At 41.5% G+C, this 18,327-nt stretch overlaps 1 protein-coding gene across 13 annotated transcripts in view; it reads left to right on the top strand.

Annotated features, from left to right (window-relative positions):
• Positions 1-18,327, top strand: part of SNTG1 (syntrophin gamma 1) — a 525,702-nt gene that overhangs the window by 265,297 nt on the left and 242,078 nt on the right. For 12 of the 13 annotated variants that reach the window (XM_073331218.2, XM_073331233.2, XM_073331227.2 and 9 more), the window contains one exon: positions 15,274-15,328. The exons of the other annotated variant lie outside the window; for it this stretch is intronic. In XM_073331218.2, the coding sequence (XP_073187319.1) occupies positions 15,302-15,328 (27 nt within the window). In that variant the 5' untranslated portion in view covers positions 15,274-15,301. The remainder of the gene's footprint in view (positions 1-15,273; positions 15,329-18,327) is intronic. 13 annotated transcript variants of the gene reach the window in all.

Raw genomic sequence — 18,327 nt, 5'->3', positions numbered from 1 at the left:
CTCTCCCCCACACGCATGCACACACTTTCTGACCTCTCCTCTCCTTTCCTTTCCCTTTTCCCCAGTTCTGTCACTTGAGCTAACAGAGTAACTGATAGAGGGAATAGGTTGATATCCCCTATGGAACAGCAGCACTAGAGGCAAATTAGAGATATACTCTGCCTGTGGATTTCACTGATATTGCCAGTGAGGAGGGAAGAAAGAGGGGGAGTAAAATGGAAAATAAACAAGAAGAAGGAAATCAACTGAACCTACAATGGGAAGCCAAACTATTTGTTAAAAAAAACCAATAAAATATTTTGAATTTTGCCTATTGGAAACCACATTTTCTTGTGGGATTTTTTTAAAAAAATATTATTCATGTGCATACACATGGCTTTGGTGAACAGAGGGGGAATTTTTTTGAGCAACACTAAAGACACTAGCTGCATCATTTCTGCACACCCATATGGCCTCTGGAGGAGAGAAACTGTAGAACAATGGATCAAGGTGTGGGATAGGGACTGCAACATCAGGTGTAGGCACAGCAAGAAAGTCTTGGGGAGGGATGGGGGCAAGGAGTGGAGGCACTGGTAGAGAGTAAATTACAATATCATTGGTCAAATATCATCAGGGCATTTTCTACCTGGCAGCTTGGCATGTGCATATTATGGTGTACTAAAAAGCCTTAACTTTCATGTAATGCATTTTTGTTGCACACCGTTCATTTTCTTAGACATAAAATGCAGTTTGTAAGTACACTGTAGGAAAGCTACTGCTTCTCCCAAGGGCTTCTAATTCTTCCCTGTAGCTGAATTTGCTTCATCAGCCATGAGATGATGATGATGCCACATTTTCAATAGGGGTTCTTGTCACAAGATTGCTTGAACTATCAAAATTCACTGCTTCTACTATGACTGATGTAAACGAACAGGTCATTGAAGTGAAGTTTTTGGATACTTTGTGAATTTCTGTTGCTTGAAAGGAGTAGTTGTCACATCTTTAACTTAGCTATTTCTGTAAGGAGAGCATACTTCCTACGGAAAGCCAGTGACATATTGAATTAGAACAAGTAAAGTGAATATCCCTCAAATGATAACAGTATATGCTGAGGCAGGAAACATGAAACATTCAGGTAACAGGCACTGAGCCCCCTCTTCCCCCACCCCAATTAAACTCAAGTTCCAAATATCAAAACAAACCTCAGATAAAGGAACAGAATGTGTGTTTTGTGGATGTGTATGGGGCACATTTATGAGAAGTATTAATGTCTTGGATTTGGCAAACCTGTCACAAAAGGAATGATTAAGGCAGTAAGCTCAGCTTCAGAAAGATCATGCAGCAGAACAAAGGACAAGACTATTTTTGGAACTGTTGACGTCTGTGAAGCCCAGGCAAAGGGTTGGCTGCATGCTTTCACTGTAAGTGACAGCAATGGCATTGGGGAGAGCTGGAAGGACTTGTTGGAAGTAAATGGCAGGGATGTCATATTCAAGTCTGACACAGGAGCACAATGTGACATGGTGGCCTAGCAGATGTTCTATAAATTGAATGACAAGGATGCAGTTTCTCAAAAGTCTCAAAACATAGGCCATTGCCTTGCACAGGTAAACAAACTGTTGTCTGTGTTGTATGCAAGTCACTTATGCAAAGCCCTCCTCTCAAACAGTAATATGAACTTAAACCAACATTGAAAGTATGCCAAAAATTCAACTTGCAACTGAAGCTCACAAGTGTTAAGTTGTAACAAACTATGAAAGTACGTCAGGCAATATTTTATCTTATCCAGTACATTCCATGTATTTCCCAAACTTCTGGGAGCTGAAAAATGAAATCAATGATAATGGCAGTCACTCAGAGTAGATTGTGCAGATCTTCATAAGATACTTCCTCTTCTTTCTTACATTCTTTGAGCAGTGCAGTAGTTTACAGTGTTGACATTTAAATTGTCATTTGACATCTGAATGAGAATCAATTAGGACAAGTCAAACCTCTGAGGTATAGTTTCAGGCTCTCTGCAACTTGAGGCAGACATAAGAGCTTTGGCATTTGAAAGCTTATCTTTCACCAGCAGAAGTTGGTACAGTGAAAGATATTACCTCACCCACCTTGTATCTCATATCTCGGGACCAACACTGCTCCAACAACAATTACTGCATCGGTTACATCTGGGTCACATTTTCAAGGTTTTCTTTGCAACTGTAATAGCAAGAAATTTCCTTTCTTAAAAAAAAACAAAACAAAACCCTAGAGTAGAAGTGAGAGGCCTATCTCTGTGACCACAGATAATCTTACCGGTTCCACAGATAGATGTTAGGAAACCCTTCTTTTCTTGAATAGTTAGAATTGTTTTGCAAGCTTCTGTCAGGGTTCCTTCCCCACTCTGAACTCTGGGGTACAGATGTGGGGACCTGCATGAAAGACTCCGTAAGCTTATTCTTACCAGCTTAGGTTAAAACTTCCCCAAGGCACAGATTCCTTTCTTGCCTGGGGATCGCTGCCACCACCAAGTGATTTAACAAACAACCAGGGAAAGGACCACTTGGAGTCCTGTTCCCACAAAATATTCCCCCAAGCCTACACCCCCTTTCCTGGGGAAGGCTTGAGCATATACCCTCACCAATTGGTTACAAAGTGACTACAGACCCAAACCCCTGGGTCTTAGAACAATGGAAAAACCATTCAGGTTCTTTGAAAAAAAAAAGGATTTTATTTAAAGAGAAAAAGGTACAAGAATCACCTGTGTAAACTTAGGCTGGTAGTTATCCTTACAGAGTAGCAGAAAATTCAAAGAGCACAGAGGAACCCCCTCTAGCCTTAGTCTCAAAGTTACAACAAAACAGTGATAAACCTCCCTCTAGCAAAGGGAAAATTCACAAGTTGAGAAAACAAAGATAAACTAATATGCTATGCCTTGCCTGGCTGTTACTTACAAGTTTGAAATATGAGAGACTTGTTTAGAAAGGTTTGGAGAACATGGATTGATGTCCGGTCCCTCTTAGTCCCAAGAGCGAATGGCCACAGAAACAAAGAACCCAAAACAAAATGTCTCTCCCCGCACCAGAGTTGAAAGTATCTTTTGTCCTCATTGGTTCCTTTGATCAGGTGCCAACCAGGTTACTTGAGCTTCTTAACCCCTTACAGGTAAAGAGAAATATAGGCTTCCCCTATGGTTATGACAGCTTCTGATACACGATCTGCTGGAAGCATTAGATATTTACAGATGCTGGTATTTGTTCAAAGTTTTGTGTTTGTGGGGTTTCTACTAAAAAAGAGAGTTTGGACAAGGAAGTTAAGATGTAACAAATTTAAAGCTGGATTTCCTTCATCTACAGGTTTTGGATTCCTGTACAGCTACTCATTCTTCAGCCATCAGTTATCAAAATCTTAAACAAAAGTCAACCTACAAGCTTGTGATGGGGGGGGGGGGTAACCAGTGGTGATGCATAGTGATTAGGTCACTGGTTCCAAGCTCTCTCCCTTGCCAGCAATCACTCTGATGATCTAATGGTCCTCCATCCAGTACGTAGCAACTTGATCCTCCAGCCAGGTTACCAGTTGAGTTCACCCCCTTACACAATAACAGAGTCTAACAAAATATATATGTATTCTAATATCCCCAGAAAAAAGGTCTTCAGCTTGGCCCCTGTGGATGGCAAAACCTTGACTCAGGTATTACGTCTATGCCCCCCCCCTTATCTTGAAGGTGGGGGGAAGGAGTATGTTCCCCCTTCAAGAAAGTGTGGTTGGTAGGGGAGCCTGGGGTCTCCCTCTCTACCAGGCTCCAGCCCTGAGCCCTAAAAGAGGCAGCAGTAGGAAACACCCTGGATGGCTTTGTGGCTGCCTCCCTGGGCCATTTCCTACCACTTCTTTTCCCAGTCCAAGGTGTGGTCAAAACCTCACAAAAGATCTACCAGAAGTTAGAGTGAAGGGCCTGGGGTAGCTGCCATTTGCAGACCTTTCCCTGCAGCAGTACTCCTGCTGTACCCTTACTCAGGAGCTCCCAAGACAGGTCTTCTCCTCCTCCTCCTCTGTCTGGCTTCCATCTGAGGTGTCTGGTCCTCATTTAGCTCTTTCTCCAGCTGGAGTGTGCTTGGCTGGTGCTGCGGGAGAGGATCATCTGGGCCCAGACCTGCTCCTTAACCTCTTGTGTCCCAGTGTGGCATTTACACACCCCAACACAAAGCTATTCTGAAGAATTAGAAGTACTGTCATGACAATTGGTAACCTACTGCTTGAATGTGAAGGAGACTTGGTAAAGATGAAGTGAGATGAGAACTGGTAGCCATCCCCACAGGTTCTATGAAAAATATAGGGGAGAAAACTCGCTGCATAAACTTTGGTTTCTTTTGAGATGGCAAGTTAATATTTCAGAAATTATAAAAGCCTTAGTGTAGCTACCCAACAGTGTCTTCCACAATCCGCTATATGCTTCCAAATGAGATGTATTAAGAAATCTATTGACAAGCAATCAAGTTCTGTAACCAAATGATAGTAACAGTTGAAAAAACAATGTATATGTCGAGAGCCTTTGCCTCACTGAATTTTGTTCATAAATGCAGTGATCTTTTGGACAGGTTAACATTTTCTGAACTGAGTCATATTATGATTTATTGAATACATTTCGTAGTGATCTGTGTTTAACTTATGAACATTTTCATTTGTCATCTATGGGAATGAGGAGTGTTGAAGCAAAACAAAATGTCCAAACTGTCCGCATCAACCCTCCCCCACCCTCATGGACAAAAGAAATGGGATGGGACCTAAGCAAACACCACTGTTTGCTTCCATTCAGGAAGATCTGTCAGCAAGCAGGAGAAGGAACATAGCCAGCATAAGCTGTGCTGCAGCTTTAAACTATCTTCAGAAGTTGCAAAGAGGAGAGCAGCCCATGTGTAGTACTGGGAGATGTTGGGCTGCAGAAACATCTTTTATTTATATATAATATTATACACATTCCAGTGGAAGTGGCGGTAAATCAAAATACACCAAGGACCTGTTAGTGCCTGTCAGCAGGGACACACAGACACCTAGTGTGTGGCAGGTACTGTGAGGTAGGTTTACATCCCAGCTTGCCCTGAACTAAGTGTTCATGTAAACAGGCCCTAACTTACACCAGCTAAGGATCTGGTTCAGTATCTATATAAAATACATGCATAAGGTGTGGTACAGTGTAAATGTTTTATCAGTATGAGTTGGAGATAATGCGGGATTGAACCCTAAAGTCATCATTGAAATGAATGGGATGTTTGTGATTGAATTGTATGAGAGCAGGATCAGACCCTTAGCGAGTTAAAAGTTAGCCCACACACACACACACACACATCAGTGTTCTGCATATGTTAGTTTATTCTGTGAAATATATATTTTAGGAATATTTTAGTGTGTATTTAATTTTTTATTGGTAATACTTTTCCCATCCCTCCAACTGGAAGCCAGTCTGCCTTATTTTCCATCAGTCTTACTGTCTTGGCCATGAAGGGATAGAAAACCTTAGATTTCCTAAAACAGCTTTTCCATCCATCCTCCTGAAATTCAAAAGTGTAGTACTCTAGAGGTTCAAGGTTTAAATGCATGTGCTATGTGTTTCATTAGAAAGCTGGATTCTCCTCTTTCTAGCTCCTGTTTCTCATCAGGTTGAACCAGACATATAGACAGTAAATCTGCCAACAAACAGTATAATCTCCTCTTTTGGACCTTAGTCCAGAGTAGTTTTAAAGAGAAAGATCTGTATTTGGGAAAGAAATAGGAGCAAAGGCTCCTATATTTGTAAGATCTACTTAAGCAACTCCCAAGAGCCTTATATATGAAAAACTAAAAGTGCTTTACAAATACTATTTTATTCTCCCAAATCCCTTGTGAGATATTTAGGGAAACCAAAACACTCCAGAGTGAGATTTTTACCCTCACCCCACCCTCTTACACCAGATATAAGGGACAGAGTGGCGTGAAGGGGGTCTAACAGCCTGGATCCATCTGTGTATGTGTATGTTTTGTGGGCAGGGATGGAGAGGAGGATTCTCCTGGTACAGGAACTGAGGAAGATGGTCACAAGCTGTTTTCCAAGGACTCCCTTGTATACCCAGGAGGACAGGAGGTCTGGGTGTAGGACAGAGGAAGGGCGGATGTAACAGGTGGCCAGTTCAGCAAATGCCAGCGGGGCCCCAGGTAATGTAAATGGTGTTGGGGGTGGGGGGCACACTCAAAGAGCACTACAACCCTTTCATTAAATCAAGGCCTAGCTGAACAACTCTGCAGTTGCTTTGGGTGGGGCCTCTCCTCCTTTCCACCTTGCTGGCCTACTGGCTTTTTTATTGGCCAGCCCCACATTCTCCGCCCTCCAACTTCTCAGACAGCATTCTTCCCCCACCTCATGCTCTCCAGTCTGCTTCCACCCCACTGCTTTTGGTTTCCAGATACATGCTCCTTCTACTTTCCACATTCCAGGGCAGCCTTCCTAAGCAACATGCCATATGTGCCCTACCAATGTCCATCCTCTCAAGTCACTCTAATTTTTAAACTGCTTGTGAGAAAGAGTTTGGAATATATGTGTGTAACCCTTCTGCCCGTCAGAGTTGGCAGCAACAAGGGCCGGGTTCAATATCTAGGGGTTCCATTCCAATAACACAATGCAAACCGGCTCGAGCCCCCACCCAGTGACCTGGGAAAAATATATACCACCCCCGCTGGGCGCCTCCAAGAGGCAATACTTCCCCTCTCGCAAGCACATAGTCTGAGTGTAGCAAAAGCCTTTTAATAACAGAGAGAAACAATGTGGCATTATGTTGGGGAAACACCACCAACAGGATTCATAACACAACCCATGAGCAAAAACAAACCCACCCCAGGCAAATTGGGGCATGCCCTTTTCCCTTTGGTTCTTGAGTCCAGCAACCCCAAATCACCCAAAGTCCCAAAAGTCCAATGCCCCAAAAGTCTCTGTCCCTGGTCAGGGCAGCCCCAGAGTTCGAAAGTTTATCGGCGGAGCTTTACCTCCCAACCTGGGTGGAAATGGGACGGGGGTAAGAGGCACCTTACGTGATCTGAAGCTGACCACCCCATAGCTCCATAGCGGCGCTCCGCTCCGCCAGCCGCCCCACGAACTCCTTCGCTCAGCTGCGCTCCGCTCCACCAGCCGCCCCACGAACTCCTTCGCTCAGCTGCGCTCCGCTCCGCCAGCTGCCCCACGAACTCCTTCGCTCAGCTGCGCTCCGCTCCGCCAGCTGCCCCACGAACTCCTTCACTCAGCTCCACGGCCCACAAGCAGCTCCTGCCATCCACACACTGCTCCGCGTCGAACTGCTTCACCAGCCGTCCCGCAAACTGCTCCACAATATATCTTCAGGCTCCCCCACTACTTAACACAACACTCAGTGATTTCAGCTCTTAGGTGAATTCAGCTTATAGTAGGGGAGCCCCAGTGCTGGTGCACTGTCAGCCCAAAGTGAGCTCAGCAGCCTATAACTAGACTTCTAATGAAATCAAAATTAGCTCTGATATTCCACAGTGGAGAGAGGAGGAAGTGCAATCAGCATGTAAGGCCCTCACCAAGGGGCCCATGCCACCAAGTACTACTACTTGTCCCCAGCCTCTCTCCATTCACGCAGTTTTGGAACCCATGACCCTTGCCTAGCGAGTGCTACTTAGTTGATGGTGAATCCCTCCATCATAACAAAAGGCCACGTACAGTTCCAAGCACAGTTCCCATAATCAGGGTAATAACAATTTATTCTTCCTGCCCCAATAACAGAGACACTGGGGATCCCACAGCAGCCAAAGTGACCATTTGGGCAGCTATGGTCTCATTCTAGGCGTGGTGGGTGTGCCTATGCAAATGAGATCGGCCCCTGAAGTTCTTTTCCACAACTTGCCACACCTCACCACCAGATGTCAGGGTGGAGCTCATCCTGACACTGCTTACATGTGTGATAGTGTCTTCCGGGGGAGGGGGCAGAGGGGGCAAAGGATTATCTTAATTTGACAGAGTGAATTTAATTATATAATAAAAATTTGCACTAAGTTAATTATCCTAGGTCAGAGAAGAATTAGAACAGAGTTCTATGCCCCAGAGATCTCCTGGCCGGGCTGGCCCCCATCCGGTGCCATGATCATAAGACAAATTTACCTGCGTAAAGTTGCCTCGTCATGGCTCATAGATTCATTACTAGTGAATTTTGCTGTTCTAGATTGTTCTCAAATCCAGATTTTTTAAATCTGGATTTAGGTTTTAATTATTATTACTTATTGGTTTGATTTTACCCAAGTTTGACAAGCCAAAGAAAGTTTGAACTCCAGAATAAATCAATTTGTGAATGTTGAATAACCAGTCCTAACCAGGAGCCCAGCATAATAGCTACTGAAACATGTATTAAGTCTTTCAATATTGCCTTGTGCCTCCTTGATTCTTACCTGACAAACTTTATGTTTGTACAGTGAATTCTTAATTGGGCCTGCTGATTAAGAACACTTGCAATTAAAATAATAAATTATGACAAGTAAATGTTCTTCTTCTTTTAGCCAATTTAAAATGAATTAAACACTTGAAAAGCTTGTTAGCGACTAATTGCCAACTTTGGTTCTTTTGAAGCATGAACTTCTCTAAGAGCTGGACATTTCATGAAAAAGCTTTATCAGTTGATTACAGTACTTTCTTCATCACTAGAAGAAGAGCTCACAGCATTGGTGAGTTTGCAGAGTTCATCTAAATTCCAGCACTATAACCAGAGACCTTAAAGTACATAAAGCTTGATAGCCTCAAACTTTGAGGGCTTGTCTCTATGGCTATTTAATGCATGACAAGCCTGGATATAAATCTACAGTGGCTTAGCCTGATGCGGATGCCTGTGTGGATCCTGCTGCCATGCGTTAACAGTTCTGTAGCACACCAGTATGTCAAAGTGCATCATGGAACTTCTAGTTCAGGATCCATATGGTCAGTTAGTGCATGGCAGGCGAGTGTGCTGCAGATTTACATCCTGGCTTGCTGCACGCTAAATCGCCGTGGAAACAAGCCTTGGGTATTTCGGGCTGTGTGTGGGTGCAGTGATCTGTCTATATAAGTCTTTGTGGGACTGGAGTCTAAATCTTGAAGTAAGTCAGAGCAATAGATTGTGCTTAAAATGATCTTAATGATAGTAAATGGCTTTGATAATTAAACGTAAAGGTTACATATTTAAAAAAACACAAAAGATATGGTACCTGTAATAACGAGACCTGGTTGAAAAATAATGTTTAGATATGTAAATATGGATTTGGAATTTCATGTTAGGCTTCCAGATTTGAGAAAACCATGACCTTAACCTGGTTCTTTGGGAGGACCGTGGTGTACGCATGCTCCTGCAAAGTATTCTAGCACCAATCCCTTGTGCTGTTAGGGCAAATTGGACATTGTGGAGAGAACTTCATTACAATTTCAATTAAAAATGCTCAGAAACTCCTGCCAATCTCCCTCAGTATTTTATAATTTAGATTATTTTTCCTGCCAAAACCTAAAAGAGGGTTTATTTTTCAAGAAGTACCAATTATATGTAATGTTTGAAGGGTATTTTTTTCCCTGCTTGGAGTAGTTTTTGAATTACTGTGGAGCAAGAAAGTTAGCAGAGTTCAAAAAAGGCAGTTTTGTTTGTTTTCACTCCCTAACAATTAAAAATTGGATGAAGGGATTTCCCTTCCTCCCCCCGCCCCCAAAGTCAAAGATTCCAACCAAGGCCCTGAGGGACCACTGTGATCTTCTAATCTGACTTCCTGTATGACACTGGCCAAGTCATTCATAGAGCATAGCTTTTAGAAAAACACCTAATCTTGAGTTAAGACCAAGGGGGATGCTGACAAAGGCATAAGTGCCAGTGAGTCAAATCTTTGAAAATCTCATCAAGACACCTACCCTGAAATGAGTTCTATCTGAGAAGAGAACCTAGTGACTTAATGGGGAGTGTGTGTGTGTCTGGAGATGTGTGTGGGGGGGGGGGCATACCTGGTCGAAAGAGGTCTGTGTCTGCCTGTGAAGAAGTCATTGCTTGATCGGGTCCCAAATGTGGAACATTTCCAAAGGAGACTTTTGCAGTAGTTTGTGGTTCTGGGCATGTGAAGGCAGTGGAGGTTATATTGAAAATTCAAACATAACCTGAACAAGAGCTTTCACAATGACAATAAGCATGGCTGACTAAGTGCCAGGAAAATTCTACCAGCTGAGTCAAAGCAGTTGTTTCCCCATTCAGGAGAATAATGTGGGAGAAAATGTAATGGTATTTTACTCATCCCACTCCCAAAAAAGAATTACTATTCCCAGGGCAAGTGTATTATTCCCAGAGTAATGTAAGCTGTAGTTATCATCTAAACTTCATTTATCAATATATCACTCTATGTACACGTACTTGTGCAAATAAAATTGTATTCTGATTGTGTGATTGTAACCAAGAGAAAGATACTTGGCTAATGGCATGTTCAAAATTTTACATGTTTATTACTGCTACTGAAAATGCATGACATAATCTTTTGTCACCTATCAGTTTACTAAATTGTATTAAAATACCCTATCATGAAACTACTTTGTGAAATTATATCTTCTGCAACACTGAAATACGACCTGATTTATTAAAGGAAGATCAGAATAACTCAGTTACTTAGTGCATTATCCTAAATGAAGCAGAATTGCTTTGTCTACAGGGGCTGCCATAGCCTTCAACTACACTATTATGTTTTTAGTCATGATTTCCCTTTAGAACAAGAATGCTTGAATAAGGCAGTTCAGAATTTAATAAATGCTTGTTCTGCCAAGGGGTGCAGGGGCGTGTACAGAAATTTAACTTTTATCCCTTTAGGGGGGGCATGCTCTGTGCCCCCGCCTACGCACCGCAACAGGAGATCGCTCTTCCCTCCCCTTCTTCCCCCCCCCCCCCGTGGCCATGGTGCTGGGAGGAGCTCTTCTGGTCCATCCTTCCCACCCCCCACTACTGCACCCCTGGGGCCAGAGGAGTTCTGTGCCCCCAATGATTATTGGGGGGCCCCATTCCCCTGCTTGCCCCCCCTTGTGCATGCCCCTGAGGGAGCGTCAAAGTCAGTTCCAGTATCTGTCATTTGTTATATCGTTTGCATATATCAGCAGAGATGGCCTGAACAAGTCTGGTAATTTAGAAGTATTTAAGTACCTGCAAGACACAAGACAACTAGACAGGAAAGAGAAAAATTTACTAACTTTTCAAAGTCTCTGTTTATTTATATATCTCTTCTACAGTTTCCCACTCTTACTTTCCCTGGTTGTTTTTTTTTTTTTTTTTTGTACATTTAGAAGCTCAGATGTTCCCTTAAGCCACTATTTAAAAAATAAATATTCAAAAATAAGTACATACTGTAGTATAACAAATGTGCTAGTTCATCATGGATTGCATGTATTTAGTACAGACAACTTATTCCCCAATAAATGTTTACATTTTCTGATGTCAAGAGCTCTTTAGCCAATTTATGTGACTTGTTAAGAGAGATTCCTATTCTCAAACTAGGATGTATAACATTGTTGTCTATAGCTCTATTCAGGAAGCACTTAAGCATGTGTTATGTCTATCCCTGTTCAAGGCAGCACTTAAGCACATTCTTAATGGCCAGTGCTGTCCTTAATAGAGAAACTTTCTAGAATTTAACTTCATTTTTGTGTTGTTGTGACTTGTGTGTTCTATGGTGAAGACAGCTAGCTTTATTCATAATGACTGTTCTGTCTCTTGAATGCATGTTAGTTACGGGGCTCAGAATCAATAACATGGAGTTATATCCCATGTACTAGTATGAAGAAAATGTTCAAATCTTCCCTATGGACCACATCTTGACCCTTTCACCCTTCACCTTTAAGATGGGCACAAGTAGTTCTAAATACTTCCATAGCTCATGCACTGACAATCATAGGACCTGAGTATGAAAATCATTGTACAACTTGTGTGGCAGTTAAAGGGACATAAGCCTATAGATTTTGGAGCACAAGCCTCAACAAGCAAGATTAGGTTTCAAAACACTTTTCTAAGGTGCGGTGGGTTGCATGCCCACTTCAGCTTGCATAACATTTGGAAAGGAGTACAGTAAATGAGTCAAGAGAACCTGTTCCACTGTATCTCTAACCCTTCAGTGAAGAAAGTCTTTAGGATTATGATAGCAATGGTGCTTTTACTGAGTACTGTGAGAACAAAACTATAAATGTATATGTCTATTAGCTCGTGGTGAGCTTGAAAAAAAGATGAGGAGGGAGTAATGATGTGTCTCTTTCAGTCCCCTGCATCATAACCTGAGAAGCCTAATAATGCTGGAAATTAATTTAGAGCACAAGTTGCGAGATCACAAAACAAACTGAGCACCATAAATAGAGAACATTAGCCCTATACCTGCATGTGTTTATTTCCAACATACATCACATCTTCTACCCTTTACTTAGGGGAGTAGAAACTTGTACATATTACCAGCTGGAGAGAATGCAGGACTCCATGTGGGGATTTGCCTGGAACACAAACAGTCCTGTCCCTTGCAAAAACAAATAATGCTACTAACAGGCAAAAGTATAAAACCCCTGGACAGAAGAAACAAAATACATCAACACAAACCAAAGCAAAAAGAATGATGTACCCAGAAATAACAGTATAATAAGGGGGTACTTTACTGGGAGCAGGAAAACGGGATCCGAGGAACAAAAAGGTTAGGGTTGGGCTCTGGGCTGGGAGTGCGGGCTCTGGGGATGAGGGGTTTGGGGTGCAGGAGGGTGCTCCAGGTTGGGGGGAGGGCTCAAGGCTGGGGTAGGTGGTTGGGGCTTGGGACTGGGGCATGGGCTTATCTCGGGGGGCTCCTGTTCAATGGCGCTAAGGCACAAGGTGGGCTTCCTCCCTGGAAGTGGCCAGGAGATCCAGCCCTAGGTGGTGCTGGGGGGGCGGGGCAGGAGGCTCCGCATGCAGCTCTGACACTCAGGCACAGGCACCAACCCCCCAGTTCCCATTGGCTGCAGTTCTCAGCCAGTGGGAATGTGGAGCCGGTATTTGGGGCGGGGACAGAGTGTGGAGTCCCATGGCCTCCCCACCTAGGAGCCGGACCTGCTGGCAGCTTCTGGGGCACAGCGCGGTGCCAGGACAGGTAGGGTCTAGCCTGCCTTAGACCCACAGCCCCACCGCCTGGACTTTTAAAGGCCAGGTTGGCAATGCTGATCAGAGCCACCAGGGTCTCTTTTTGACTGGGCGTTCCAGTCAAAAACCGGACACCTGGCAATCCTAGTGTGGAGATGAGTGCTGTGAACACTGGCTGGCTTACATAATAAAGGTGTCTGGACTGTGTCTTCACCCCTGGCTGGGGCATAGTCCTCTCATAGGTCCCTGGGCTGGAGACCTTTGTAAGTCATGGCTTTCTCCCAGTAGCTGCCACTGGTTTTTATCTCTGCCACTCTGGACACTGGTCTCTGCAGGACTGGAACTGCCTGACTCATGCACTAGATTCAGCAGCAGTTCCAAGACTCCCTTTGTTGGGAGGAGGAGTTAATCAGAGACTCCCTGAGCTGTTCTGCTTTTCTCTCCGCTCTCACAAGTTAAAGTTCAAAACTGAAAATAAAACTAGTCATCTTGTTTCTGAGTTGGGCTGTCCCCTCCCACTGAGGGTCTGAGCAAACCTGGTTCATTTTTGGGCCAGCAAACTACCTGCCCATATCCCCCCCGTGCAGAAGCTGATCTGTACAGACTTATGCATGTGCTTAACTTTGTACCTCATGAATCAAGGGCACCACACACACAGCGGGGAAAGACAAACATTGTTGCATGATTGTGGTCTTAGATTTTACACCATTTGGGGCAACAACTATATTTTATTATATGTTTAGACTTGGAAGGGTTAGAATGTTGTTGGTAAATGTCAGTAAATGACTTGACTGCACAAATCAGTGAAACAATATTTCCAACACTAAAAATTGAAATTTATAGCTAGACAAAGTGAAAAAAACAAACAAAGAAGGTACTTGAAAATATATTGGAATTTGATTTAAGGATGTTTACTTTGTATATTTTGACATGCCATATTGACTATTTGTGTTATAACCATTATTATAAAGCTTTAACTTTTTGAACCTCAGTGCCTACTGTCATTAAATAATTACTGATTCCCACAGTAATTTCCCACAGTTGTGAAAACTTAAATTGATTAAAAAATGAAAAAGCTTAAATGCATGATTTTGCACAACTGTGAAAATTTAAAAAGATACATAAAAAAAGCTTAAAAATAAACATTGATATTATCTATCAAAACTATAAATATAATTTGAATTTTGTCAAGCCTATATATGTTTGACAAAGCCTAGCACAAAGAAGCTGCAGTCTTGGTTGGGGCTTCTAGCACTACTGTAATAAAAATCATAAAAAAGAACTTCTTAAATGATTGAATTGCATGAGTCAGTCAGAATAATAGTATTTCTAGACTTGAAAATAAATGTCTGTTTTGACTAGAAAATAATTTTCTATAAATGCCTCTTTCTTTTGCATCAGTATTTATATTGCAGCAGGACACTATTATCCTCTAATAACTACTTATTCCATAAACATTATCTCATAAGTAAAAATGACTAAATGCATGCCAGGTGTGTATTGGGATGAATGTATTGTGGGTGCAGACCCATCATACCAATAATTTGAGTATCTGGTGTGCTGTGACATTTTACATATTCCTGATTTCTGTAACATTCAGTCCTTCAGTACTTAAATGTTTCACTAAATTCACTTCTCTGATAATTGAAGTTAGCTTTCTTGCAGAGATAATGTTCGGGAATACAATTTTGTGAGTCCAATGGAACAAAATGTATTCATGCATAAAGCTTTTTAATTAGGAGGAGAAAAATCAACTTTTTATAGAAGGGAACCTTATGAAAAGCAAAACTTAATTGTTTCTTTCTGAAAGATTTCTTTTCAAGTATTCTTACTTTCAAAGATAAGTGGGGGTGGGGGTGGGGACAACATTTCAGACAAAAGGTCCGTAATACAGAAGAGTACATTTGGATGGCTAGTGCAATGGAGAGGCTAATAGGAACATCAGCTCTCCCTTAATCACACTGAATAAAATCAGTAGGTGGACTTCATAAAATCCAGAAACAATTTCTACCAGCTCCGTATGCATCCTTACCCTCCTGCTGACTTAATCATTCCTGCTTTTAAGCAATGACTATAAACAAAGCTCACACAGAGGAATGCAGTGTCTTCCCACTTAATTTAGATAATTACCTTTTATGTTTTGCAATCTGTTTGTTCTAGTTTGTAGTACTGAGTTCTAATAAAATCTTTCTGTCTATTTTAGACAAATATTACTTGCTGTGCCATAGCACATGGATTTCAGGACCTCCTGTGAAGAGGTAGGATCAGAATGTTTTATTTTCAAAGAAGTGATATGAACATTAATATACTTTTTAGTCTTCTGTTTTCAATCTTTTATTTCTGAAGTGCAAGGAATTAGAACTGAGTCCGTAAACATGACTAGATAATCCCTATATGCTGGCGGCATGCTTTTCTAGTGGATTATGTGCCTGTTTACTTATCAGTGTTCAAATGAGGTAATTATGAGTACTGAGAAAATAAGACTGAGTTGGAACCTGATAATAGCCTTCAAATGTGTTAAGGGCTATTATAAAGAGAATGGTATGATCAACTGTTCTCCATGTCTATTGAAGGTAGACCAAGAAGGAATCAGTCTTCAATAAGGAAGATTTAGGTTAGATGTTAGGAAAAACATCTAATTATACCTTAGATTATGCTATACTGTATTACACTAGTCCAGCTATAAGGATAATTAAGCACTGGAATAGGCTTCGAAGGCAGGTTGTGGAGTCCCTGTCACTGGAGGTTTTTAAGACCAGGTTAGATAATATCTGTCAGGGATGGTCTAGTTTTACATGGTCTAGTTTTACATGGTCCTGTCTCGACATGGGGTGACTTCTCGAGGTCCCTTCCAGCTCTACAGTTCTATTATTCTATAATTAAAGCCCCTGATCCAGCAATGAGTTCTGTGTGGAAACACTCCCGTAGACCTCATTTGGGTTCCACACATGTGCAGTGTCTGCCTGCATTCACCTTGTGGCAGGATCAGGTCCCAGATGAGTGTTTATTGCTTGAAACCTATGAGGATTGGTAGCACTGGAGAAACAGGAATATGCTGGCAACATAACATGCTATCAAAATCAAAGGAGAATCCTTGGGGGTTTGGGGAGTGTTTTGGTTTTGGTCAACTAAAAAAAACTGAAAACTTGTTTTCATTTCTTAATTCCCATCTCCCACACCACCCCAGTAATACCAGATATTTTGTGCCAAAATGAAATGGTAGTTTTGATGCAAAATACACGCATTTTCAAAATTTCAATGCAAGCCAAAATAATCTCAACCAACCAAGATTTACAATTTTCCAAGGACAAAAACATGTTACTTTTTTTTTTCTTGCAAAATGGCAGAAGTTCTTCCAGAAATAAATTTGCAAATGCTTGTGCAGATATCCAGTTTCTCCTTTGAATATACATGATGTAAAAAAAAAAAAAAGTACATTCTCACAACTGTAGTGATTCATGAGCCTCTGTGTTTAGTTATTAGGAGTGGGCCAGTTACATCAACCTGGAATAGCCTCATAAATACATTATTATAGCAAAAATCAGAAGGGGAAACTGCAGTTTACAGGCAACAAGAAACAAGACAAGAAACAAGAACAAGAAACAAGAACAAACAAAAGGCTGAATAGAAGGTGATAACTGGGAACACTGTTTATGATCACAATGCATCATAATGTTGAAAACTCCTGCATTGTACACCTGAAAATACGAGGCTCTGATTAGTTTTTGTTTTCAGTATATATTAAATAAAAGGTACACATTTCGGCTCTGTTCATGGGACACATATTTTGTGATTAAAATTATAGGACAGCAGATGTTTCATATGAATTCACTTTATTTCAATCATGCTTGACAGCAAGTAAAGAGACTGTCATTTGGAAATTAGCCTCTATTGTTAGCAAAAATAAAATGGACACAATGATTAAGCTAGAATATTGCTAACCCGTCAATCCAAAGTAAAATTATTGGTAGCTTTAAATGTTTGTCATTCTTCTCCTTCTCACACACGACAGACAGGAAGGACCAGAAATCTCATGAGACAATCCACTCTTGCGGAACCATACTTGAACTTTTTGTTCCTCTTCCACTAACTGTAGCTAAAGACAGGTTTCAGGGTGGTAGCTGTGCTAGTCTGTATCAGCAAAAACAACGAGGAGTACTTGTGGCACCTTCATTACACAAGCTAAAAACTAATGTTCCCATGCTAATTTTCCCCCCTCCTGTTACTCACACCTTCTTGTCAACCGTTTGAAATGGGCCACCCTTATTACCACTACAAAAGTGATTTTTCCTCCTGCTGATAATAGCCCACTTTAATTGAATTGTCTCGTTAGAATTGGTAAGGCACCCCCCATCTTTTCATGGACTATGTCTATATATACTTCTACTCCACGCATCTGATGAAGTGGGTTTTAGCCCATGAAAGCTTATGCTTAAATAAACGTGTTAGTCTCTAAGCCACAAGTACTCCTCATTGTTTTTGTAGCTAAAGAGACACCATATCAACACTGGGTGAACACTTTTCAGAAAATGATCACTTCATATGTGACCTCTCATTCCTCATCCTCAAAGGAAACTTGCACAACACCTTCAAAAGATAAACTTCAGAGCTTAAATTCATAACATTTTTAGACACTAAAGACATTGGATTTATGGTTTATTACAACAATCTACAGCCCACTAACCCTCCTTTGTCCTACAACTGCAGAAATGTTAACTCCCCACTTCACCTTAAATGGTCTCTTACAACATGTTAACTCCTTAAACTAAACAACCTGTTTCACATTGTGTTCAGCTGTGACATTCTGACAATATTTCTCAGACCTGAAGAAGAGCTCTGTGTAAGCTCAAAAGCTTGTCTCTCTCACCAATAGAAGTTGGTCCAATAAAAGATATCTCTCTAATATCCTCGGACCAACGCAGCTACTGCAACACTGCAAACAGTTGTGTATCTAGTTATGAATATGTTTATTTTGTCTCAAAGGTCAATCCAAGGACTTCTGAGATAATTTCACTCTTATAAGGTAGAGGGGAGAGTCAACTGATGATAACAGCCACTGTCTTGTGGCTGTACCCATTGAGCTTCTTCAGTTTAGATTCTTCCATAGCACTTAGACTCAAAAATGTATTCTTATGTTAACCTAGTCTTCATTACCAACAGAGCTCAATAAATAACTTGTTAAGCACTTGAAATAGAAACTGTCAATTAAAACACACATTATCAGAGATCAATCATATTGAGTAATTAATGCTCCTAT

The sequence above is a fragment of the Lepidochelys kempii genome, chromosome 2 (assembly GCF_965140285.1).
Source record: "Lepidochelys kempii isolate rLepKem1 chromosome 2, rLepKem1.hap1, whole genome shotgun sequence".
Classification (NCBI taxonomy): domain Eukaryota; kingdom Metazoa; phylum Chordata; order Testudines; family Cheloniidae; genus Lepidochelys; species Lepidochelys kempii.
This window is presented reverse-complemented; position numbering and strand designations above follow the sequence as displayed.